Below are 27,246 nucleotides of genomic sequence, written 5' to 3'. Positions count from 1 at the left end.
AGGCAGACCTGGGCACTCGAGACAGAAAAGCCAGCCAGGAAAAGTCTTCTTTGGCTCCAGTAGCCCTAAACTGAGACTTCAGCAGGCACAGACAGGGTTAGTGTAAAATCCTCCTACCTGCAGAGCACAGGCCCTTACAACTGAATCTCCCTTCACCCAGATAGACCCATCGCCTGACAGTCCCTGCCATTCGTATCTCCATCTCTGGACCTCACTCTGATTCCTGAAATTCCTCTACACAAGAAGAGAAAACATTTCATTCCACAGTCAATAGAAAGAAACGACAAAAATGCAAACCTTCACTTAGGACGTTTAGTTTAGGGGCAGGGCAATGGGTCAAAGAGATAAAAGCCATGCTTTCTATGAGGGAGCCCAGGGTTCAAAACCCACACCTTATGGTCTATGGCTAGGGTCTCAAACTCGTGGCCTGCGGGCCTTTTGCAGCCCTCCGTACAACATTTTGTGACCCGCGACCGGCCTTCAAATATCGCAGTATTCACGATTATTCGCTTATTGTATAATCGCAATAAAAATTGCATTAAACATTCGCATACCACGAGCAGTTCCGTTCGGGGTATGCAAATGTTTAATGCGATTTTTTGCAATTTTTTTCTTTCTTTTTTTTTTTTTTTGGTTTTTGGGCCACACCCTGTGACGCTCAGGGGTTACTCCTGGCTATGCACTCAGAAGTTGCTCCTGGCTTCTTGGGGGACCATATGGGAGCCGGGGGATCGAACCGCGGTCCGTCCTAGGCTAGCGCAGGCAAGGCAGGCACCTTACCTCTAGCGCCACCGCCCGGCCTCCCCTCCTACTATATTTTTAATTCAGAGCTATACATTTCACTGTAAAACACAAGAGACTTTTTTTTTTTTGGTGTTTTTTTTTGGGTCACACCTGGCAGTGCTCAGGGGGTACTCCTGGCTCCATGCTCAGAAATTGCTCCTGGCAGGCACGGGGGACCATATGGGACGCCGGGATTCGAACCGATGACCTTCTGCATGAAAGGCAAATGCCTTACCTCCATGCTATCTCTCCGGCCCCCGCAAGAGACTTTTTTTTTTTTTTTTTTTTTTTTTTTTGGTTTTTGGGTCACACCCGGCGGTGCTCAGGGGTTACTCCTGGCTGTCTGCTCAGAAATAGCTCCTGGCAGGCACGGGGGACCATATGGGACACCAGGATTCGAACCAACCACCTTTGGTCCTGGATTGGCTGTTTGCAAGGCAAACGCCGCTGTGCTATCTCTCCGGGCCCAGAGAGACTTTTTAATATAAGATTTACCTGAAAGTTAATGTCTGCCCACAGAAGTAAGTTGGAGCATTTGAATAGAGGACGCCAGTTGACTCAGAGTCATTCCGGAGTGCGATGTTTCTTCTACTGCTCAGACTGTAACCCTCAAAACCAACTGTCCACTCTTTAATAAAGCAAACACACAAAGTTATTACAATCTTCAACACAAATTATGTTATATATGAGCTGGGAGTCAGTGGTCAGGGACACATCCCTTGTATGTGCAGGGACCCAAATTTAAATGCAGAGGCACCATGTCCCCTCCCCCACCCAGCCTCACAACAAGCCCTGCTGTACAGGTATAGTTCTGAAGGCCCCCCAAGTGCTCTCTGGACTACACATGTGGCCCTGGAGTCCAGGCTGGAGTAATACTGCATCCCCGCTACCCCAGTAGTAATACTGCTAAGAGTGGTCCTACACGCTCCAACACACTTACTTAAAAAGCTTCCCCAAAAAGACAAAACAATGAAAAGTCAAGTAGAAGAGACAGACTCTGAAGAGTCGTAGTTCAGAATAGGGTGTCATGTGTAATCCTACAAAGAAAATAGATTTGTGTATTTCTGCATAATTTTGTTCTGATTTGGGGCAGAAGCAGGGTCAGTGCTAGCTTCTCTGTACAATTTTGAATGGGTGTCCATGTGCTACCTGCTCTTTGTCAAAAATCACAGTAAAAGCGTAACTAGTATTCCAACCTGTTTAAGAAGTTGGGGGCTGGTGGGAGCCAGAGAGGTAGCATAGCAGTAGGGTGTTTGCCTTGCATGCTGACAACCATCCTGGAACCGATAGTCTGATTCCCAGCATCCCATTTGGTCCCCAGAGACTGCCAGGAGCAATTTTTGAATACAGACAAATGAGGCTATAGGGACATTGTTGGGGACAAAGCGTGCAAGTGCTAGGACACGCTGGGAGACTTCCGGGCTGAGGGGGCATCTGCATACCATGAGGCACCAAAGTGGAGTGACCCGTTTGGGGGACACTCCAAGGACTCCACTCCTGCCGGCCATCTCCCCGGGCACACACCCGGAACTGATAGTCCACGTTGGGGTCTATCTGCAATACTATGAACTCCGTCTCAGAGCCTACATACACGTCCTCGAAGTGATTGGACGTGCATTTACGGAACTGGAGCCTGTAGTCTTGGGCTGTAAAGTCGTCATCCACCTAAGGAGAGAGATTCTTCATTATGCAAAAGTCAAAAGTTAAAAAAAAAAAAAAATTATATATATATATATATATATATAAATAAAATGCTGGGGATTAAACCGGAGTCGGCCACATGAGATAAATGCCCTATCTTCTATACTACCACTCCAGCTCCCAAGGCTTTATTTTTTTTTTTTTTTTTTAGTTTTTAGTTTTTTGTTTTTTTTTACTTTTTTTTCTCATTATTTTTTTTTTTTTTTAACATTTAAGAAAATAGTTCCCAGGGGACAAAAGACAGCTTGAAGGGCTAAAATGCATTCCTTGCATGTAGGAGCCCCAGGTTTGATCTTAAACCCCAATATTGCATGGTCCCCAAGCACTAATAAAGGCACACCTAAGAACTAAGGCAGGGGTAGGCCCCATGCATTAATGAGTGAGGTGAAAAGACAAAGTACAGAAAATTTCTGGAACTATGAAAACAGTCTGAACTGATATATTTGTGAACCATAGCTAATATACTATGATCCAGTTTAAACTGATGTTTTGTGAACCAAAGCCAAGACCTATGATTCATCTAGATTTAGTGTCTACTAAAATATGGCAACTCAGATACCAAACAGAATCTAATATATAAGATTTTTGGCAATGTTTGAAGAAACATTGAAGAAACCATACTTTAGTAGTTTATTTCAAAGTGAGTTATTATTTCAACATGAAACGGAAGGAAAGAAAACACATAATATTCATTACATCTTTTGATTTTTCTAATAAGAAATAAAACTCTTTCATAAAGAGTTAAGTTTGTGGATCTGGAGTGATAGTACAGTGAGTAGGGCAGGCATCCCAAATGGCCCCCAAAGCTCACCAAAAGAGATCCCAGTGTGCAGAGCTGGGAATAAGTCCTGTGAATCACCATATGTGACCCGGAAACAAAATAACCTAAGAGGTAAGTTTAAAAAAATAACATTGTAGGGGTCGAGAGATAGCATGGAGGTAGGGTGTTTGCCTTGCATGCAGAAGGATGATAGTTAGAATCCCGACATCAAGCCTGCCAGGAGTGATTTCTGAGCATAGAGCCAGGGTAACCCCTGAGTGCTGCCGGGTGTGGACCCCCCCCAAAAAAAAAAAAACAGAAACAAAAAAGAAATAACATTGTAATAGACTTTTTTGTTTGTTTGTTTGTTTTGAGATCACACCCGGCGGCACTCAGGGGTAACTCCTGCCTCTATGCTCAGAAATCACTCCTGGTAGGCTTGGGGACCATATAGGATGCCAGGATTTGAACCGATGACCTTTTGCATGCTATCTCTCCAGCCCCTATAATAGAGATTTTTAAAAGGATATTTGAAACTGAGAATATAGATAAGTAGTAGAGCATTTGCTTTGCAATGCAGTGGGTTCGATTCTTGACATTTGTTTTATTGATAAATAATTTTGGAGGGTTGTTTGTTTTGTTTTTTGATTTTGGTTTTTGTTTTGTTTAATTTTGTTTTTTGGACCATACCTGATGATGGTCAGGAATTATTCCCAGCTCTGCTTTTAGGAAACACTTCTAGCAGTGCTCAGGGAACCATATGGGATGCCTGGGATAGGACTTTGCTTGATCAGTTGCATATAAGGCAAGTGTCCTACTGGCTGTACTATCTCTCTATACCCTGATTAAATAATTTAAAAAATAATGAAAAGGAATATTCAAGGGGACTGCAGAAACAGTATAGCATTTGCCTTACACAAGGCTGACCCAGGTTCAATCCACAGTGCCCCAAATGGTTCCCAAAATCCTGCCAGAAGGGATCTCTGAGCACAGAGCCAGGTAAGCTCTGAGCACTGCTGGATGTGGCACGCACACACACACATACACACACAAAAGTAAATCACACACACACACACACATACACACAAAAGTAAATCACACACACATACACACACACACACACACACACATACACAAAAGTAAATCATCCCCAAACCTCAAATCCCAAATTTCAAATCTCAAATTCTGAATCACGTACCTTACACCATCGTACTATGATACCTCCAGGTTTCTCTATCAGTTCTTCTATCTGTACTGGTGGGCGAGACGCTACAGTTCCATGCTTAAAAATGTGGTCTTTTACTATGTTAAGAATCGAGTCGTCCAACTGAGCTGATAAACAAGGCACATCAACCAGTAAAGGCACCTCTGGTAAGCTAAGGAAACAAAGCTTAGATGTTTATGTGGCTTTTAAATGAGTAAAAAATATAAGGTATATTTTATATCACATACTCTAAGAATACTGAAGACTCCAATAAATAGAGCTAAATAAATAGGGCTAGAGTGATAGCACAGTGGCAGGGTATTTACCTTGCATATGGCCAACCTGGGAAAGACCCAGGTTCAATCCCCAGCATCTCCTATGGTCTCTGGAACATGCCAGGAGTGATTTCTGAGCACAGCCAGAAATAAACCTCATGAGTGCTGCCAGATGTGGCCAATAAACAAACAAACAAACAAATAAAGCTAACTGCAGAGAAAGCTTGCAAGATATTGTAAGAATTTTCTGGGCCAGAGAGACAGCACAGCAGTAGGGTGTTTGCCTTGCACACAGTTGATCCAGGACTGACAGTGGTTTGAAACCTGGCATCCCATATGGATCCCCGTGCCTGCCAGGAGCAATTTCTGAGCTTAGAGCCAGGAGTAACCCCTGAGCGTGGCTCAGTGTGACCCCAAACAAAAAACAATAACAACAAAAAAAGAATTTTCTTTTTTTTTTTTTTTTGTGGTTTTTGGGTCATACCCGGCAGTGCTCAGGGATTATTCCTGGCTCCAGGCTCAGAAATTGTTCCTGGCAGGCACGGGGGACCATATGGGACGCCGGGATTCGAACCGATGACCTCCTGCATGAAAGGCAAACGCCTTACCTCCCATGCTATCTCTCCGGCCCCTTCTTTTTTTTTTTTCTTTCTAAGTAACAGGGTCTCCGCTATGTGCCCAGGCTGGAGTGCAAGTGGCTATTAACAGGCTCGATCCCACTACTGATAAGCACAGGAGCTTTGACCTGGGCCGGTTCGCCCCTCCTTAGTCAACCTGATGGTCCCCCACTCCCGGGGGGCGGGGGTCTGGATCACCATACTGATGCCGAACTTAGTACGGACACCCGATCGGCATAGCGCACTGCAGCCCAGAACTCCTGGACTCAAGTGATCATCCGGCCTCAGCCTCCCGAGTAGCTGGGACTACAGGTGCGTGCCACCACACCCGGCAAATTTCCTTTCCCAATAAATAAAAGACAGAAACTGGGGAAGCCCACACTGGGTGTGTGTCTGTGTGTGTGTCTGTGTCTGTGTGTGTGTCTGTGTGTGTGTGTGCATGTCTGTGTCTGTGTGTCTGTGTCTGTGTGTGTGTCTATGTGTGTGTTTTGTGTGTGTGTGCATGTCTGTGTCTGTGTGGTGTGTGTGTGTGTGTGTGCGCATGTCTGTGTCTGTGTCTATCTGTGTGTCTGTGTGTTTTGTGTCCCTGGGTGGGCATGAACACAAATAGTATGTTTTTTATCAAAATACCTGGTTTATGGGCGTATAGCTCAGTGATAGAGCATTTGACTGCAAAATACCTGGTTTACTGAGATAAGACTCAGTTCATGGGCCAGAGAGATAGTACAGTGAATAGAGAGTTTGCCTTGCATGTGACCAACCCAGGCTTGATCCCTAGCATCCCACATGATTCCCCAAGCACCACTAGCAGTGATTCCTGAGTACCAGGGGTCTCAAACTCAATTTACCTGGGGGCCGCAGGAGGCAAAGTCGGGGTGATCCTTGAGTGCAAAGTCAGTAGTAAGCCTTGAACATTGGGAGGTGTGACCCAAACAACTAAAACAAAACAAAACAAAAAAAGATTCCCCTAGGGCAGGGCTGCAAACGGCCCATGGGCCACGAGTTTGAGACCCCTGCTACAGAGTTAGGAATAAGAACCAGAGCAGTGGGCCGGGCGGTGGCGCTGAAGGTAAGGGTGCCTGCCTTGCCTGCGCTAGCCTTGGACGGACCACGGTTCGATACCCCGGTGTCCCATATGGTCCCCCAAGCCAGGAGCAACTTCTGAGCACATAGCCAGGAGTAACCCCTGAGCATTACCAGGTGTGGCCCAAACCCCCCCCCCAAAAAAAAAGGAAAAAAAATAATAAAAAATAAAAAATAAAAAAATAAATAAAAAAGAACCAGAGCAGTGGCGCAGCAATAAGGCGTATCGCTTGCACGCGTCTTGACCTAGGACGGACCACGGTTTGATCCCCCCAGCGTCTCATAGGTCCCCCAAGCCAAGAGTGATTTCTGAGCGCATAGCCAAGAGTAACCCCTGAACGTCACAGGGTGGGGTGTGCCCCCCAAATAAAAACAGAGTTAGGAATGAGCCTTGAGCATTGCCAGGTGTGGCCCCAAAAACAAAAACAAAACATAAATCCAAAAATCTCTGGGTGGGGGCCGGGCGGTGGCGCTAATGGTAAGGTGCCTGCCTTGCCTGCGCTAGCCTTGGACGGACCGCGGTTCGATCCCCCGGTGTTCCATATGGTCCCCCAAGCCAGGAGCAACTTCTGAGCGCATAGCCAGGAGTAACCCCTGAGCATTACCGGGTGTGGCCCAAAAACAAAAAAAAAAACAAAAAACAACAACAACAAAAAAAAAAATCTCTGGGTGAATGTGGGGAAGAGGGATAGAGAAAGAGTAGAGTACTTGTCTTCCATGCAGCCAACTCAGGTTGTATCACAGATACTACAAATGGTCCCCTGAGTCCTGCCAGGAGAGAGAACTGCCACTTATGACCACAAAACAAAAGACTCAGTCTGCATGAAACATTCAACTCATAAATTAGGGGCTGGAGAGATAGCACGGAGGTAGGGCATTTGCCTTGTATGCAGAAGGTCAGTGGTTCAAATCCCAGCATCCCATATGGTCCCCTGAGCCTGCCACAAGCTATTTCTGAGCATAGAGCCAGGAGTAACCCCTGAGCGCTGCTGTATATGACCCAAAATCAACAACAACAACAAAAAATACTGGTAATGGACAATGAAAAGAAAAACCTCTCCCATAATCAGAATCTTTAGTGGGGGGTTTGGAGGGGGTTATCAGAGAAGTCAGTAGCTCAGTTATTAAAGTAAACTCAGGGCTGAAGAGAAACAGAGGTTCAAGCAATTAGTCTGTGTTTAGTCAATTCTAGTTTAATCCCTGACAACTGCAATGGTCCCCCAACCACCATCAGGAGTAACACTTAAGTACAGAGCCAGGAATAAGCTATGAGCACTATCACATATGGCCCCACACCAATAATTAAATAAAACCCATCCAAAGTGGCCAAGGGGATTACACAATGGGCTAAGTGCATGTTTTGTATGCAGTATGCCCAGATTTAATCACTAATACTGCATTGTTCCCAAAGTACTACCAGGATTGCAACCCCAGTGAACCAGGAATAGCTCCCAAACATTCCAGGTGTAGCTCCAAACCCAAAATAAATAAAGTCAGCCAGGTCAAATGCAACACCTTCTTACCTGTCCAACTGAATGTGTGAAGCCTTTTTGGTAAAGCTCCAGAGTTTTTCATTTTGTTCCCCAGCACCATCAAGAAGGGCAATCTCACCTATGAACAGGAAGGAAAGAATAATCACACCATGGTCAATAGTCATATCACCTAAGAGTTAACATAAGCCATGGATAAGTGGGTATGTGAGTCTTCAGTAATGCCACACATTCCCCAAAAGTAGAAACTCTAGTAGAAATTACCCTGACGGCAAGTCCAAGAGGAAAAAGGGTGGATACACGATGGCATCATTTGATCAGAGTTGGAAGTTTCTGTAGTATTCAAGGGAATATGGGTTAGCCACCAAATTTATGCAAAGTAGAGGTTCAGGGACAGGGTCTTGAGAAAACTAAGAGTAAATAATATATCTAATACATCTTTAAAAATGTATCTGATTAGAAAATGAAAACGCAGAACAATAAAAATTATCATCCCTTTGTTCCATCTGAATGTACCTACTCAAGTGTTTTGAGATCACATGACTTTCAGAAAAACAGAGATCCCAAACATCACCTCAAAATTCTCAAATTCCAGGGGCTGGAGAGATAACATGGAAGTAAGGTGTTTGCCTTGCATGCAGAAGGATAGTGGTTCGAATCCCGACATCCCATATGGTCCCCCAAGCTTGCCGGGGGCGATTTCTGAGCGTAGAGCCAGGAGTACCCCCTGATTGCTGCTGGGTGTGACCCAAAAACCCAAAAAATAAAATAAATTCTCAAATTCCAGAAAATACATTTGATCCCTTGAGAGGCGAAGGAAAGAGGCGAAGAAAATATTTAATAATATTTAAAATATAAGTAAAACACAGGGGCCAGAGAGATAGTATAGTGGATGAGGCACTTGCTGTTAATGAAGCAAAACTAGATTTGACCCCAGCATCCCATCTGATCCCCAAATCACTGCCAAGAGTAGTTCCTGAGTGCAGAGCCAGAAGTAACCCCTGAACATCGCTGGGTGTGGCTCAAATACATGTATGTGTATTTGTGTGTGTATACATGCATATTTACTAATGGAACATTAAAAATAAAGTATCAGATGCAGTAGTATATATCTCAATAGCAAAATAAAACAAAAGAAAGGATTGGTTTCTGAGGTCTAATGTGTCTTAATCCTCAGGATGATGGGTGCATCATTCTGCCTCTATTGACCTGCTGCTGTTCTGGCTTTGTTGCCAGATACAAAGAAAGACATTCTATTTTTTTTGTGAAAAATAATGGTTTTTTTTTTTGTTTGTTTGTTTGTTTTTTTGTGGTTTTTGGGTCACACCCGGCAGTGCTCAGGGGTTTTTCCTGGCTCCGTGCTCAGAAATTGCTCCTGGCAGGCACGGGGGACCATATGGGACGCCGGGATTCGAACCGATGACCTTCTGCATGAAAGGTAAACACCTTACCTCCATGCTATCTCTCCGGCCCCGAAAAATAATGTTTTTAGAGGCCTATGCACTATATTCTTGTGGCAATCTCAGTAAACAGTTCTTTTTCAGAGATCATGTCAAGTGGCAAATAAACACTGTGTACTGCTGGTAAGACAAAGGTATTGTCAGTAAAAAGGACATATTGTAATCAGGGACCAAAAACCAGAATGAGCTTCCAGTTGGAATGACAGACTTTAAAGAGATGAGTTATTGCCCCACTTTATTTTTTTGGTATGGTGAATAGGACACACCTGGCGATACACAGGGCCAGAGAACTAGTACAACGGGTAGAGCATTTGCTCTACAGTCAATCAAGGTACAATTTTCAACACCCCACATGATCCCTCAGCCAGAAGTAATTCCTAAATGCAGAGCTAGGAGTAACACCTGAATGTGGGGGTTGGGGGGAACCATCTGGTGATTCTCGTGGCTTATACCTGACTCTATGTTCAGGGATCGCTCCTGATAGTGCTTGGGAATTATATATAGCACCACGAATTGTGTGGAACCAGGGTTAGCCACATGCAAAGTGATACCCATTTGCCTTACCTCATCTTTATAGCCAGTTTATCTGTTTTCCTTCCATCATATAGTCAAGTAATCACTAACAGTCAACACTTAATGATCATCAATTCTGTGGAAATCTTAAAAGCAGCTAGCTAGTACCAGAGAGATAGTACAACAGGTTCAACCCCTGGCACCACACCAAAAGCCAGCTAGGTGTGATCCCTAGAACTTAGAAGTAAGCCCTGAGCCTACCAGATGTGGCTCCCCAAAAAAAGCAGCTTTGCGGGCCGGGAAGGTGGCGCTAGAGGTAAGGTGTCTGCCTTACAAGCGCTAGCCAAGGAACGGACCGCGGTTCGATCCCCCGGTGTCCCATATGGTCCCCCCAAGCCAGGGGCGATTTCTGAGCACATAGCCAGGAGTAACCCCTGAGCGTCAAACGGGTGTGGCCCAAAAACCAAAAAAAAAAGCAGCTTTGCTCCTCACCTGTTCTAGTGACTTAATTTCCTGTCTATATTACTGTTGTAACTTTCTATTTTGAAAGGGAGGTTGACCACACCTAGCAATGCTCAGGAGACCATGTGGTACAAAATATGGTCAAGTCCTTTAAGATGGGGCCAGAGCGGTGGTGCAAGAGGTAGAGCATCTGCCTTGCACACGTTAACCTAGGAAAGACTGCAGCTCGATTCCCCAAAGTCACATATGGTCCCCCAAGCCAGGAGTGATTTCTGAGTGCATAGCCAGGAGTAACCCCTGAGCCAGGTGTGACCCAAAAAAACAAAAAATAAAATAAAATAAAATAAAATAAAATAATCCTTTAAGATATCTCCCTGGACTCTACTATTCCAACTTTTTCTTTCTTCTTTCTTCCATTCTTGGGCCACATCCAACTTTTCTTTCCCTCCTTCCCTCTTTCCCTCCCAAACTCCCAAACATTCAATAGTCATATCACCTAAGAGTTAACATAAGCCATGGATAAGTGGGTATGTGAGTCTTCAGTAATGCCACACATTCCCCATTTGGGTGTGGCCCAAAAACCAAAAAAAAAAAAAAAAGGGCTTGCTCCAGAGTGGGTTCATATGACAACATGAAAACAGCAACAACTTGCTTTCAGGGCAGGTTTCCCTATACAGCCACCTGACGGTAAGATGAAACCAGAAATTCTGTGACACCCTGACTTCGACATAGGATCTGAGCAAAACCAAGATCTCTAATTACAGAAGCCTGACTGCAACAACTGTGATTGAGAAGAACTTTTACTGGGACCATGAAGAAAGATCTTGTAGTTAGACAACTTAGGAAGCCTGGAGCCTGTAGTTGGTCTTATGGCAGGATGCTTCATGAGTAGGGTCTCCATGTTTTGAGGCCAAAGATTTTTCCTTCCTATATTCCCCAACTATTACTGCCCCTATGCAAAAATCTTCCACTCACTTTCTTTTCTTTTTTATCTTTTAGATATGAACTCCTGCTTTTTTCATAGGATCTTGGGACACAAATTACTTTGTTTTACCTCATATTTCTGCATATTTCTATAAAAATAGGAAGAAAAGAAAAAAGAAAGGATGGGGCCCAAGGGTCAAGTGGTTTCAGGTGCATTGTTGAAGAAAATAAAAAGGACAGAACTAAATATCCAACCCAGGGCCGAAGAGATAGCATGGAGACAGGGCAAGGTCATTGCCTTGCATGCAGAAGGACGGTAGTTCAAATCCCGGCATCCCATATAGTCCCCCAAGTCTGCCAGGAGCGATTTCTGAGTGTAGAGCCAGTAAGCCCTGAGCACTGCTGGGTATGACCCCCCCCAAAAAAAAGAAATCCAACCTAAAACCAACAACAACAGAATCAAGAGAGCTAAACTTTAACAATCTAAACTTACATGGACCTGTTATACTGGCCAGGGGGCAAAGAGTGGTGGTTGCACTCTGGGGGGCTGGAGGAATAGCATGGAGGTAGGGTGTTTGCCTTGCATGCAGAAGGACAGTGGTTTGAATCCCAGCATCCCATATGGTACCCCAAGCCTGCCAGGAGCAATTTCTGAGTGTAGAGCCAGGAGTAACCCCAGAGCGCTGGCAGGTGTGACCCCCCCCAAAAAAAGATGCACTCTGGGGTGCCGGAGAGATAGCACAGTGGTCGGGCATTTGTCTTGCATGCAGCCAATTCAGGAGGGGACAGTGATTCAAATCCCGACATCCCATATGGTCCCCGGAGCCCGCAAGGGGTGATTTCTGAGCACAGAACCAGGATCACCACCGGGTATGACCCAAAACAAAACAAAAAAAACAAAAAACCCTCCCCCCCCCCAAAAAAAAAAGAAAGAAAGAAAGAAGAAAGAAAGAAAGAAAGAAAGAAAGAAGAAAGAAAGAAAGAAAGAAAGAAGAAAGAAAGAAAGAAAGAAAAGAAAGAAAGAAGAAAGAAAGAAAGAAAGAAAGAAAGAAAGAAAGAAGAAAGAAAGAAAGAAAGAAAGAAAGAAAGAAAGAAAAAGAAAGAAGAAAGAAGAAAGAAAGAAAGAAAGAAAGAAAAAAAGCACTCTGGAGGAAGGTCAACACTGGTGTTGGGAATGGTCCTAACTCACTGTATAACTGAAATTCAACCATGAAGGACTTTGTAGATCACAATAAAATAAAATTAAAAACAAAAACCTCGGGGCTGGAGAGATAGCATGGAGGTAAGGCGTTTACCTTTCATGCAGAAGGTCATCGGTTCGAATCCCGGCATCCCATATGGTCCCCCGTGCATGCCAGGAGCAATTTCTGAGCCTGGAGCCAGGAAAAACCCCTGAGCACTGCCGGGTGTGACCCAAAAACCACACACACACAAAAAAAAAAAAAAAACACAATTTTATCTAAAGTAGATCATGTTTTATTCTGATTATCTTTAATAACATCTTAATCAGTTTTTGTATTATGTCTATCCATTTACAGAAGTAGTCTTCTGTATAGTACAGTGGAAGAGCATTTCCCTTGCACACAGCAATCTAGGATGGACTGTGGTTTGAATCCTGGCATACCATATGTTCCTCCGAGCTTGCCAGGAGCTATTTCTTAGTGCAGAGCCAGGAGTGGTCCCTGAGCACCACTGTGTATGACCCAAATACCAAAATAAAAAAAAATTTTAAATAAAAAGGGGTATGTGGGGCCGGAGAGATAGCACAGAGGTAGGGCGTTTGCCTTTCATGCAGAAAGTCATTGGTTCGAATCCCAGCATCCCATATGGTCCCCCGAGCTTGCCAGGAGCGATTTCTGAGCATAGAGCCAAGAGTAACCCCTGAGCACCGCCGGATGTGAGCCTCCAAAAAAAAAACAAAAAAAAAAAAGGGGGGGTATAGAAGGAAAAATAAAACATAGTTGTCTGTTTTCATAAATAGAAAATATCATTTATAATTCATGATCTATTAATGTTAACACATTTATTCTTGGAACATATGTATGCTTTAACTCCAGTATAGTCCAGACCAAATAAATAAATAAATATACCTTTCAAATGATAAAGCACTGTTATTTTTTAAATGGAAATATTGTGTAATTCTGCTCCCTAAAATACTTCAATAGGCTCCTAATACACCATTTACTGTACTTAAGATGTTACTTCTGCCTTTAATCACATTGTTCCTTCCTTTCATTTGTCTGCTTGATAAATTTCTTTGAGCCCTATGGAACTCCTTCCACAAAAAGTTCTCCTATATGTTTCCAGACTGAACTAAGCACTATCCCAACCAGTTCTCCAAGGCCTTGGGTCTCTTACCATGTATGTCTTCTCATGGGGCTAAGCAAGAGAAAAACTATTACCTTGCAGGCTGGAGGGACAGTGTGTGACTAACCCAGGTTCAATCCCTGGCATCCCATATGGTCCTCTGAGCACCGTGAATCCTGGCAGAGCTAGGGATAAGTCCTGAGCATCACTGGAGGTGGCCCAGAAAACCACCCAAACTATTACCTTTTTATTTAATATACCCAAGAAGACTGTGAAGAAAGGAAAATGTAACGTAGAAGGAAGGAAGTTAAGAGTGGCAACATTCCCATGGCAATGTTGCATTGGTGAAAGGGGGTGTTCTTTATATGACTGAAATCCAACTACAATCATATGTGTAATCAAGGTGCTTAAATATATTATTTAAAAATAAATAAGTAAAAATTAAAAAAAAATTGGGGCCGGAGAAATAGCACAGCAGTGGGGCGTTTGCCTTGCATGCGAAAGGACAGTGGTTCGAATCCCGGCATCCCATTTGGTCCCCCGAGCCTGCTGAGGGCGATTTCTGAGCGTAGAGCCAGGAGGAACCCCTGAGCGCTGCTGGGTGTAACCCAAAAACAAAAAACAAACAAACAAACAAAAACAATTAGTAGAAAAAACAAGGGAAAAAAAAAAGAGTGGCGGCAAAGCAAGTTATTAACAAAGTTTAACCAAAGAGTGATCCCTGCACACACAGAAATAGGCCCTGAACACTGCTGAGTGTGACCAAATACTGCCCACCTTCACCCCCTGCCAATTAAAAAAAAATAAAATAAAATTACTCTTGCTTTGTAGTTGCTTACAATTGACATTTAACTGCACTTGCCATGGGATATCTCACTGTTTAGTTCTCACCTCCTGTTATTAACTATCATACCAAGATAGTAACTCCCACAAATTATAAGGAGATTATTAATAACCTGAAAAATTGACAAATGTTAATAAGAAAGTTCCACTTTCTTATTTTTCCATTTTTGGAGAATCCATTTCAATGGATCTTGGTATATTGCAATTACTAGTATCAAACTGAAGGCTACCACATGCAAAGCATTCCCTCCAGTCCCTTAGCCATCTCCTAGGTCCCAAAAGTAACCACACTGAAGCTAGAAGGACTGTTCAGTGGGTAAGGTGCTTGCCTTGCATTCGGTCGACCTGGATACACACAGCTGGGTATAGTACCAAAACAAACAACAACAAAAAAAAAACAACACAAAAGTGCCACACTGAATCGACTTCCGGGACTCCCACCTTCATGTACTAAGTCCTCTGCAGTATTAACTCCATGTTCTATAAGCTTCTGGCAGTCATCAAGTGGTTTAATAGTCTCCTGTTCAATAGTGTCCACCTCCTGCAGAAGTCTCACCAATCTCTCATCCAGAAGCTTTCCAAGGGTCCCCTTTAAGTCATTAAAATGCTGTTTGAGGACATCTCTTGTCTGCGATGCACTCTCTTTGATCTGAAAAGAAAGAGCATAGAAACTGAGAATCAGAATCTCCAGGAAAATGCTAATCCACAAGCATCACCCATAAAAGTCTCAAGGTTTGACACGTTCACTGACACATTCAATCAAATGAGTCAGAGGAATTTCCTAAGATTGACTTCAGATGAAACAAAATGGATTCAAATTCCAATTCAATCATTCACAACTCCCATTTGGTCTCTTTACAGCAGTGATTCCCAGAGTGAGGGTGCTACACCCTCTGAGGGACAATGAAACAACCAGTCTCTGTACAACTGAGGGGCACTTTCTGTTTGTTTAAAGAAGGTAAACTTGTGGAGCCAGAATGATAGCACAATGTGTATAGCATTTGCCTGCATGTGGCCAGCATCCCATATGGTCATCCAAGCTTGCCAGGAGTAATTTCTTTTTTTTTTTTGGTTTTTGGGCCACACCCGGTGTTGCTCAGAGGTTACTCCTGGCTATCTGTTCAGAAATAGCTCCTGGCAGGCACGGGGGACCATATGGGACACCGGGATTCGAACCAACCACCTTAGGTCCTGGATCGGCTGCTTGCAAGGCAAATGCCACTGTGCTATCTCTCCAGGCCCGCCAGGAGTAATTTCTAAACTCAGAGACAGGAGTTGTCTGAGTGCCGCCAAGTGTGGCACCCCTGCCACCCCCCAAAAAAAGAAGGCAAACTCCAAGTGGGCAATGATCTATTTTCTGGAAAAGGAGAGTTAGACCTATAATAATAAGTTGTGGAGCCTGGAATTAAAGTGCCAAACACCTCAATTTCCAAAAGGCTTGCCTCATATAGGAGCTATAAGCATTAAATTTTGAGGGGCCGGAGAGATAGCATGAAGGTAGGGCATTTGTCTTGCATGCCGGTGGTTTGAATCCCAGCATCCCATATGGTCCTCCAAGCCTGCCAGGAGCAATTTCTGAGCATAGAGTCAGGAGTAACCACTAAGCGCTGCTGGGTGTGACACCCCCCCAACAACAAAAAAAAAGAATTAAATTTTGGAAAAAATATCTGAGTTGGTCCAAATGATGAGAATTATTGTTAAGCTATTTAATAAAAATAATTTGTGGACAAAAGAGCAGTGGAACAGGCTGAAGCCCTGGCCCAATCCCCAGCCCTGACAGTCCCCTAAAACTGAAAAAATAAAGAAAATAAAAATAAATAACCATGAGGCTGGAGAGATGGGATGAAGGTAGGGCATTTGCCTTGCATGCATAAGTATGGTGGTTCAAGTTCCGTTATCCCATATGGTCCCCCAAGCCTGCCAGGAGCGATTTCTGAGCTTAGAGCCAAGAATATCCCCTGAGCACTGCCGGGTGTGACCCAAAAACCAAAACAAACAAACAAACAAAAAAAATTACCTATGTATTATACTCACTACAATAATTAGCCAGATTTTTCTTTTTTTTTTTTTCTTTATAGTGTTTGCTTGCTTGTTTGGGGACCACACCTAGCAGTGTTCAGGGATCATTCCTAGCACTGAGCTCTAAGATAACTCCTGGAGAAGCTCAGGAACCATATGGAGTGTTGGGGATCAAGCCCAAGACTGCCACATGCAAGGCAAGCACCCTGCCTGCTGTACTCTCAGGTCTCTTTTCTTGTTTTGTGCCAGGAATGAAAACCAGGTTTTGGGCCTGGAGATATAGCACAGTGGTGTTTGCCTTGCAAGCAGCCAATCCAGGACCAAAGGTGGTTGGTTCGAATCCCGGTGTCCCATATGGTCCCCCGTGCCTGCCAGGAGTATTTCTGAGCAGACAGCCAGGAGTAACCCCTGAGCACCACCGGGTGTAGCCCAAAAACCAAAAAAAAAAAAAAAAAAGAAAGAAAACCAGGTTTCTCACACATATATCAGAGGCATATGTTCTACCATAGGCATACCCAACCTCTCACTGTTATTTATGATTATAAAAAAGAGAATATTGTGGGCCCGGAGAGAGCACAGCGGCGTTTGCCTTGCAAGCAGCCAATCCAGGACCAAAGGTGGTTGGTTCGAATCCCGGTGTCCCATATGGTCCCCCGTGCCTGCCAGGAGCTATTTCTGAGCAGACAGCCAGGAGTAACCCCTGAGCACCGCCGGGTGTGGCCCAAAAACAAACAAACAAACAAAAAGAGAATATTGTTATTATCTGCAGAGTAGTTTTTAGAAATTGTATGTTTCAGTAAAAAATGTTAGTGTTTCTAGTTTGTTTTGTTTGCCAAGTAATCAAACTCAGAGCCTCACAGATATAGCAGCACCACTGTATGGGGGTGAGGTGGAAAGGAGACACCAAAACCCCAGAAAAACAAAAATCCAGTACTAGGCTACTGGTACAGTGTTTAGGGTGCTTGAGCTCAAAAGGGAGAAAGAACTGGTGAAAATGCTTTGAACATAGGAGGTCCTGGAATTAATCCTTGATGCTGTATGTTCCCCCAAACAACCCAGTAAAACTTCCAATGATCTGCCAAGTATGGCCTCAAAGCAATGAATTCAGAGAGCGTACGATTCACTTTTTTTTTGTTTTGTTTTGATTTTTGGGTCACACTTGGCAGCACTCAGGGGTTACTCCTGGCTCTACACTCAGAAATCGCTCCTGGCAGGCTTGGGGGACATATGTGATGCTGGGATTCGAACCACCGTCAGTCCTGGATCGGCCCAATTATCTCTCCGGCCCCAATTTTATCTTTTTTTGGAGGGGTGGTTGGGCCACACCCTGTGACGCTCAGGGATACTCCTGGCTCTGCACTCAGAAATCACTCCTGGCTTGGGAGAACCATACAGGACTCCAGGGGATCGAACCATGGTCCATCCTAGGTCAGATGTGTGCAAGACAAACACCTTACCGCCACTGCTCCAGCCCCTGCTAATTTTATCTTTATTGCAGACATGTAAATAATTGCAAGGCATGTGCCTTACATTGCTGCCCTCAATTAATACAAAAATTTAACATTTAGAACATTAAAAATTGTTTTCTAATGGGTCAGAGATATAGCATGGAGGTAAAACATTTGCCTTGCATGCAGAAGGTCGGTGGTTCAAATCCCAGCATCTGAGCGCTGCCAGGTGTGAACCAAAAAACAAAACAAAAATAAAATCTGTTTTCTAATGTTTACAACCATGTAAAAACAAAATTTGCAGGGCCAGAACAATAGTACAGTGGATGAGGAGCTTGCCTTGCATGAGGCCAAACCAGATTCAATCGGTGGCATCTCATTTGGTCCCCAAAGCACAGCCAGGAAGGATTCCTGAGTGCAGAGCCAGAAGTAACCCGAGAGCATCACCAGGTGTGGCCCAAAAAACAATCCAACAAAAATTGCCCTGTCCAAAGATAACGAAGACCCAGGCAAAGAACATCATGATTTTTATGTAGCACATAAAATACTGTTATATATATAGATTCCTAGGGGCTAGAGAGCTAGTACAGTGGGTAGGGAGCTTGCCTTGCACATGACCAACCAGGTTTAGTCCCAGGCATCCTCTATGGTCCCCTGAGCACCTCCAAGAGTAAATTCTTGAGTTCAAGCCATGAACAGCCCCTGTACATCAAAGGGTGTGGCTCAAAAAATCACTATGCATAATGAATTAGAATATGCATATATAACAGGATCCTCAGGTAGATGACAGACCAGAACAAATGGAGGCAGTATGTATGATAAACCAAGAGGAAATTCTGCAGTTGAACACTACATGAGGTCCCCTCTCACTCTTAAACGGATACAGGAAGTACATTGGTTAGGTAAAGACTATTTCCTCTTTAGAAAGAATTCAAAATCCCCTTCAGCTAGCTCTTAAGGAGCCTGATGACCGTTTTTGTTTTTGTTTCAGAACCCCAACAAAAAGGAAGTATGTGAGCATAGAGCAGAGAGGTTCCAGAAAGAAAGAGCCCGTGTCCAAATATACTTTCACTGTGAATTTGGTGTCTTCTGTCCCTAACGATTGCTAAATTTAAAACAGCAACAGCTCAGTTTTCTTTCCCTGAAGGCATGTATCAAGTAACAAACCAAGTTCATCTGCTTGGCTCTATGAAACTAATTTTAAAATGCTGACTTCACGTTGAGTGAATATCTCCATATTAGATGCGGCATTATAGTCAATGTATCAGCTTATTAACACTATAACTCTGAAGTGTAGGTCTCAAAAAGAAAGTGGACTTTTGAAGAAATCAAATAACTTCCCAAGATTTTATAGCATCTGAACCCATCTGACTCCAAGAACTTAGATTTCCTTGTATCATCCATCACTCATTGGTTCAGGACATTAAGAGCTCTTTTTTTTTTTTTTTGGGGGGGGGGGTGGAGGGCTAAACCATAGCTTTAAAAAGCTGCTCCTGGCCCGGAGAGATAGCACAGCGGCGTTTGCCTTGCAAGCAGCCGATCCAGGACCAAAGGTGGTTGGTTCGAATCCCGGTGTCCCATATGGTCCCCCGTGCCTGCCAGGAGCTATTTCTGAGCAGACAGCCAGGAGTAACCCCTGAGCACTGCCGGGTGTGGCCCAAAAAAACAAAAAAAAAGAGAATCATATCGAACTTGACTCTTAACTCCTGTACTATTCCCCTGGCAAGTTTTTATTGTTTCAGTTTTTGGGTCACACCCAGCAAAGAGGTGATGATGTTGAGTGGTTACTCCTGGCTCTGAACTCAGGAATTATTTCTGGTGCTGCTCAAGGGACTGAACTCAGATCAGAAGCATAAAAGGCAAGCACTTTACAAGACATGTACTATATATCTCTAGCCTCTCAGGCAAGTCTTAATCCTTGTACTACTTCTCTCATCCTCCAAGTCTCATTTTATTTTGGGAGGGGCTCTGGGGGGCATACTCAGCTGAGCTCAGAATTTATTCCTCATTCTACACTCAGAAATCACTCCTGGAGGGCTTGAGGGGAATGTATGAGGTGGTGGGGATCAAACGTGGTCAGCCACAAGCAAGGCAAGTGCCTTTTCCACTGTATTCTCTCTCTCTCTCTCTCTCTCTCTCTCTCTCTCTCTCTCTCTCTCTCTCTGTCTCTCTCTGTCTCTCTCTGTCTCTCTCTCTCTCTCTCTCTCTCTCTCTCTCTGGCTTTACAGATCTCTTTTTTTTTTTTGTTTTTGTTTTTCGGCCACACCCATTTGATGCTCAGGGGTTACTCCTGGCTAAGCGCTTATTATTGCCCCTGGCTTGGGGGGACCATATGGGACACCGGGGGATCGAACCGCAGTCCTGATCCTTGGCTAGCGCTTGCAAGGCAGACACCTTACCTCTAGTGCCACCTCCCCGGCCCCTACAGATCTTTTTTTTTTTTTTTTTTTTTTTTGGTTTTTCGGGCCACACCCATTTGATGCTCAGGGGTTACTCCTGGCTAAGCGCTCAGAAATTGCCCCTGGCTTGTGGGGACCATATGGGACGCCAGGGGAATCGAACCTCGGTCGCCATCTTTCCTTGGCTAGTGTTTGCAAGGCAGACACCTTACCTTTAGCGCCACCTCGCCGGCCCCCAGATCTCATTTTATATTGTTCCCAGGTATGGACCATAGAGATAGCTCAATTGGCAGAGCATATACCATACTCTGCATGTGGAACGAGGTCAAGGTTCAACTCTTGTACTATATATAGCCACACCAGCCCAGAGCTGGGAGTGGCTCCTGGGCATTATCAGATATAGTCTCAAAATTAATCACTAAAGAGTTCCCAGGTAAACCAATGAATTAAGTACTAACTAAAGACATTAAAATATTCTCCTTAGGACCAGAGCAATAGTATAGCAGGTATGGCACTTGCCTTGTACATGGCAGTTCAGGATTTGATCTCAGATTCCCATAAGCTCCCTCAAGGCCACTCGAAGAGATCTGAGTATTTTTGGGTGTGGCTCAAAAGCAAAAACTAAATAAATACTCTCCTTGCATTAAGAATTATGTGGGGCCGGCGAGGTGGCGCTAGGGGGGCCGGCAAGGTGGCACTAGAGGTAAGGTGTCTGCCTTGCAAGCGTTAGCCAAGGAAAGGACCACGGTTTGATCCCCCTGCGTCCCATATGGTCCCCCCAAGCCAGGGGCAATTTCTGAGTGCATAGCCAGGAGTAACCCCTGAGCATCTAACGGGTGTGGCCCGAAAAACCAAAAAAAAAAAAAAAAATTATGTAATAAAGGGGCCAGAGAGATAGCATGGAGGTAAGGCGTTCGCCTTTCATGCAGAAGGTCAGTGGTTCGAATCCCGGCATCCCATATGGTTCCCCGAGCCTGCCAGGAGCAATTTCTGAGCATAGAGCCAGGAGTAACCCCTGAGCGCTGCCAGGTGTAACCCAGAAACCAAAAAAAGAAAAAAAAATATGTAATAGTGGCTAGAATGATAGCACAACAGGTAGGGCATTTGCCTTATATGTGGCTGACCCAGGTTTGATTCCCAGCATTCAATATGGTTCCCAGAGATTGCCAGGAGTATTTCGTTTTGTTTCATTTTGTGAAACAAACTTTTAATTGCTGTTGCAAAAACATCTGTTTGAATTAGAAATTGATTACAATAATATTAGTAGAGAATATGTTTTAGAAAGTGGAGGTAACTGGACATAAAAATCCTGGCATCGGGCCCGGAGAGATAGCACAGCGGCTTTTGCCTTGCAAGCAGCCGATTCAGGACCTAAGGTGGTTGGTTCGAATCCCGGTGTCCCATATGGTCCCCCGTGCCTGCCAGGAGCTATTTCTGAGCAGACAGCCAGGAGTAACCCCTGAGCACTGCCGGGTGTGGCCCAAAATCCAAAAAAAAAAAAAAATCCTGGCATCATACTAAAACATTCCCAAATGTTGGGTGAGAACGATGCCTAATGAGGATGAAAGCCTTATCTGTGGGGGGTTTGGGATGATTCCTGGAGAACTATCACACTGCATCAACCAAATTAATTTTTTTTTTTTTTTTGGTTTTTAGGTCACACCTGGTGATGCTCAGGGGTTACTCCTGGCTATCTGCTCAGAAATAGCTCCTGGCAGGCAAGGGGACCATATGGGACGCCAGGATTCGAACCAACCACCTTAGGTCCTGAATCGGCTGCTTGCAAGGCAAACGCCGCTGTGCTAACTCTCTGGTCCCAAATTGAATTTTTTCCTGAGCAAAGAGTCAGCAGTAACCCCTGAGCACCACTGGGTGTGGCAAAAAAAAAAAAAAAAAAAAAAAAGAATTGTGTAAGGAACTGGAGCAATAGTACAGCAAGTAGGGTGCTTGCCTTGTATGAGGTCCTGCGCCTGCCAGAAGTGATCCCTAAGCAAAGAACCATGAGTAATCAATCCCTAAGAACCACTAGGTGTGGTCACAGAACAAAAGAAAAAAAACAAAACCAAAACACAGAATTGTAAGAAAGAAGAAATCAAAATAAAAAAAGAAAGAAAGAAGAAATCATGGGGCCAGAGAGATAGCTTGGAGGTAAGGCGTTTGCCTTGCATGCAGAAGGTCGATGGTTCAAATCCCGGCATCCCATATGGTCCCCTGAGTCTGCCAGGAGGGATTTCTGAGCATAGAGTCAGAAGTAACCCCTGAGCACTGCCAGGTTTTACCCAAAAACCAAAGGAAAAAAAAAAGAAAAAAGAAAAAAGAAAAGGAATCAAAAAAAGAAAGAAAAAAGAAATCAAAAAACTTCCAATGGAGGGGGCTGGAGAGATAGCATGGAAGTAGGGTGTTTGCCTTGCAGCTAGCTGATCTGGATGAATGGTAGGTGGTTCAAGTCCCGGCATCCCATAAGGTCCCCCGATCCTGCTAGAAGGAATTTCTGAGAGCAGAGCCAGGAGTAACCGCTGGGTGTGACCCAAAAACCAAAAACCAAGAAACAAAACAAAACAAAAAAAAAAACAACCCCAAACTTCCAATGGAAACAAATGCTGAGAAGCGATCAAGAGTGGAAACTGAGTAGAGAGGAAGGAAAGGGACTGTGGAATAATGGTCAAGGGATCTTGGTAGCACTGGTAGCAGCTATAGAAGCTCTACACCTGGGGCCAGAGTAATAGTGAATAGTAGAGCATTTGCCTTGCACACAGCAGGCCCATCCCAGGCCTGGGTTTGATTCCCGGCATCCCATATGGTCCCAGGAGTAATTTCTGAGCACAGAGCCAGGAGTAACCCCTGGTGTGGCCCAAACACCAAAAGAAAAGAAAAGAAAGCACTAAGTGTAGGGCTACAGAGAGGGAGATAACTTAATGGTCTAGACTAGACCCTTGAGTGTGCCAGTGTCAAGGGGGCTGGAGAGATAGCATGAAGGTAAGGCGTTTGCCTGGCATGCAGAAAGACATTGGTTCGAATCCCGGCATCCCATATGGTCCCCCGAGCCTGCTAAGAGCGATTTCTGAGCACAGAGCCAGGAGTAACCCCTGTGTGTGACCCAAAAACCAAAAAATAAATAAATAGTAACAACGAGAATGGTAATGTGGCTGGAGTGATACAACAGCAGGTAATGTGTTTGCCTTGCACATAGCAGACCCATATATGCTTCCATATATGGGACCATATATGGTTCCCCAAGTTCACCAGGAATGATCTCTGAGTATAGTCAGGAATAAGCCCTGAGCACTACTGTGTGGCCCAAAAACAAAAAATGGTAATAATCAGGGGCCTGAGCAGTGGTGCTAGAGGTAAGGAGTCTGTCTTGCAAGCGATAGCCTAGGACAGACCTAGGACAGACCGCGGTTCGATCCCCTGGCGTCCCATATGGTCCCCCCCACCCAAGCCAAGAGCAATTTCTGAACTCATAGCCAGGAGTAACCCCTGAGCGTCAACAGGTGTGGCCCCCCAAAAATGGTAATAATCAGAATACTATAACAGCTATTATCTCCTGAATAGCTACTGTGTCCGGCTCTTACATCCATATTCCAGCACAGTCCTATGAAGAAAATATTTGTAGAGGAACCAGGAAGAACTCAAAAGGCAGATAATAACGTGCCTTTCTCCAGCACCACTGGGGTATGGTCCAAGCACTCTGATTGTCAGGAGGAACCACCAAAAGTGGTTCATGGGGGGAGAGGTCCCTGAATTACACTGAGAGTGGTCCTACATTATTTCTATATTTGACAAACCTACAAATCTGGTTTGGGCAAGTAACTCAATAGTAGAACTTCGGCCTTTTATGTGTGAGTTCCTAGGTTCAATCCTCAGTACAGCAAAATAAAAAATAAATGGCATCTGTAGGTAACATGCAAGTGTTAACAGAGATGAACTTTAGCCACATCACAAATATAGTGAAGTGGCTGAGAATCTGAATTCAGTCTGACTCATACAGATTAGTCAGGACTCATCAATGCTATTCTATTTCCTTCTCTCTCAGAGGGTGCTTTTTAAATAGATGTTTATTTGAAACCTTTTATTCATTATTATACGCACTTGTTTGTTTGGAGGTCACACCTGGCAGTGCTTAGGGCCTACGCTTGGCTCTGTGCTCAGGAATTACTCCTGGTGAGACTCAAGAGAACATATAGACTGCCAGGGACTGAATCCCAGTTGGCTGCCTGCAATCAAGTGCCTTACACATTGTACTATCTCTCTGGTCAGATTTGAAATATTTAAAAATATTATTTGTTATATGATTTGGTAGACTGTTACATGAGTATCCCCTATAAATTACCTTTGTCCTTATATCCTTGAGACTGTGATGTGATCTAAGAGGTCTGCTCCACTAGAATATAAGCAAAGAAGCAGAGCCTGTGCTAGAATTCAGTAATATATTCATAGCAACAGAATTCCAGGCCTCTGCCTTGAGAAGACCTAACAACCGCTATTGCAGCTTTGGGGATCTAGCGCCACCACAGAAGTATGTCTGGCTATCTAGATAGAACAAGTGGAAGGGGGATAAAAGTGGAAGGTTCAGCCAAGTCAGCATTCCAAATAAGTCCTGCTAACGCTAAGGCCCCACACAGGTAAGGGCACATTCTATCTTGAACATTCCAGCCACAGCAGCCATGTGACTGCAATTATAATGAATGCCAAAATCAGAATTGCCAACTAAGTTCCAACCAATGCCCAACTAGAACAATTGCTCTTTTAAGCTGTTCTATTCTGTCACAGTTTATTATGCAGCAACAAATAACCAAATCACATAATAAAACAAATGCTTAATTCTCTAATTATCTGCATAAATGAACAGGATGCATGTAATCCAAGACCACATTCTATAAAGAATGTCTGCAAAATTACACCCACATTTTTATAAAGGCATTCATTCAAAGTTTTTGAGGCTTACTGGGTTTGTAAAGATGAGTAAGACATGATCCTAGCCTCAAAGACACTGTCATTTTTGAGGGGGCTAGAGAGATAGTAGAAGCAGGTAGGACACTTGATTTACACAAGCCAACCTGGGTTCAATCCCCAACATCCCCTATGGTCCCCCAAGCAATGCCAAGAGTGATTCCTGAGTGCAAAGCCAGGAGTAATTCCTGAGGACTACCCAATGTGGCCACAAAAAAAAAAGTCATTCTGGAAAAAGATAAAATCACTATGTATATAACTATAATAAAATGAATTAAACTCTAAAATCTGGCATCAAAACTAAAAATAAGTGCTTTTTTCGAGGCAAAATTATAAGTGCCAGGTGGACAAATAGAGGTTGTCACCTTGACTAACAACATTTAGTGGGTATTATTATTATGGCTAATATTTCCTCAGCACTTATGTCATATGTCTCGCAGTGAGCTCTGCTTTTATCTTTGTGATGTCAGAGATCAAATCCAGGGCTACATACATGCAAGCCAAGTACTCAGCTATATCCCTGGCTGTCAAGCTAAGAAGATTCTCTTTTTGCCTCTGTCTGTCTCTGTCTCTCTCGCTTCTCTACTTCCCCTTCCTTCCTCCCTCTCTCCCTCCTTCCCTCCCTCCCATTCCTGTCTTGGTGCTTGCAAGTCACAACTAGTAGTGCTAAAAGACCATGTGTTGCCAGGAATCAAATCTGGGCCTCCTGCACGAGTAGCGCACATTCTAGTCCATTGAGCTATCTCTGGCATACATTTCTCATTTCAATTCCCACAAAGGCAACAGGGAAGTAGTAAATATTCCTATCCCAATTATACAAATAAATACAAGAAAGAATTAAAAAATTTTGTTTTTTAAAGATCTCATAACTAATAGTTCATGGCAAATGCTAACAATGTAAAATAATTGCAAATCAAAAGATCCACTGGTACCTCTCAATAATCAAAGCCTATCCTAGGAACCAGAGCAATAACACAGCAGTAGGGTGTTCGCCTTGAACAAGCAGACCTGGGATGAACCTGAGTTCGATTTCCAGCATCCCATATGGTCCCCAGCCTACCAGGAGCGATTTCTTATTTGTTTGTTTGCTTTGGTCACACTGGCAGGGCTCAGGGATTGCTCCTGGCAGGCTCAAGGGATGTATGGGATGCCAAGAATCGAACCACCCATCATTCATCCAGGATCGGTTGAGTGCAAGGCAAATGCCCTACCACTGTGCTATCTCTCTGGGCCCACCAGAAGCGATTTCTGAGCGAAAAGCCGGGAGTAATCCCTGAGCACCATTGGGTATGGCCCCCAAAAAAAGGGGAAAAAAATTAAGCCTATCCCTACATGTGTTGAATTTTTCTGGTGGGTAGAGTGCTTGTCTTGCACATGACTGACTTGGGTTTGATATCTGGAACTCCATATGGTCCCTGATCCAAGAGTGATTCCTGAGTACAAAGCGAGGAGTAAACCCTGGGGATGCTAAGTGTGGTCCAAAAACAAAACAAAACAAAAAGTAAAAGTAGGAGCTGGAGTGATAGTACAGTGGTAGGTTCTTTGCCTTGCATGTGGCTGACCTGGGACAGACCCAGGTTTGATCCCCAGCATCTCATATAGTTCCCCAAGCCTGACAGGAGTGATTTCTGAGCACAGAGCCAGGAGTATCCGAGTGCTGCCAGGTTTGGCAAAAAAAATGAAAAGTAAATGAAAGAAACTTGTGAAAATATAACTTTTCCCCTTGTTTGTGAATTTTTGAGTATTTTTTGGGTTTTTTTTTTTTTTTTTTTGGTTTTTCGGGCCACACCCGTTAGATGCTCAGGGGTTACTCCTGGCTATGCACTCAGAAATTGCCCCTGGCTTGGGGGGACCATATGGGACGCTGGGGGATCGAACCGCGGTCCTTCCTTGGCTAGCGCTTGCAAGACAGACACCTTACCTCTAGCGCCACCTCGCCGGCCCCTGTTTGTGAATTTTTTACTTGTGTTTCCATTATTTTTTTTTGGGGGGGGGTCACACCTGG

The 27,246-nt window shown here is 44.1% G+C and overlaps 1 protein-coding gene across 1 annotated transcript in view; it reads right to left on the bottom strand.

The window, feature by feature from the left end:
- CRLF3 (cytokine receptor like factor 3) overlaps positions 1–27,246 on the bottom strand; it is a 45,814-nt gene that overhangs the window by 7,499 nt on the left and 11,069 nt on the right. The window contains exons 2-6 of the mRNA XM_049772097.1: positions 14,864–15,071; positions 7,947–8,034; positions 4,443–4,620; positions 2,226–2,448; positions 1,279–1,411 (exon numbers count right to left, since the gene is read on the bottom strand). Of these exons, the coding sequence (XP_049628054.1) occupies positions 1,279–1,411; positions 2,226–2,448; positions 4,443–4,620; positions 7,947–8,034; positions 14,864–15,071 (830 nt within the window). The remainder of the gene's footprint in view (positions 1–1,278; positions 1,412–2,225; positions 2,449–4,442; positions 4,621–7,946; positions 8,035–14,863; positions 15,072–27,246) is intronic.

The sequence above is a fragment of the Suncus etruscus genome, chromosome 1 (assembly GCF_024139225.1).
Source record: "Suncus etruscus isolate mSunEtr1 chromosome 1, mSunEtr1.pri.cur, whole genome shotgun sequence".
Lineage (NCBI taxonomy): Eukaryota > Metazoa > Chordata > Mammalia > Eulipotyphla > Soricidae > Suncus > Suncus etruscus.
The sequence above is the reverse complement of the archived record's forward strand: the minus strand, read 5'-3'. Positions and strand labels throughout refer to the sequence as shown.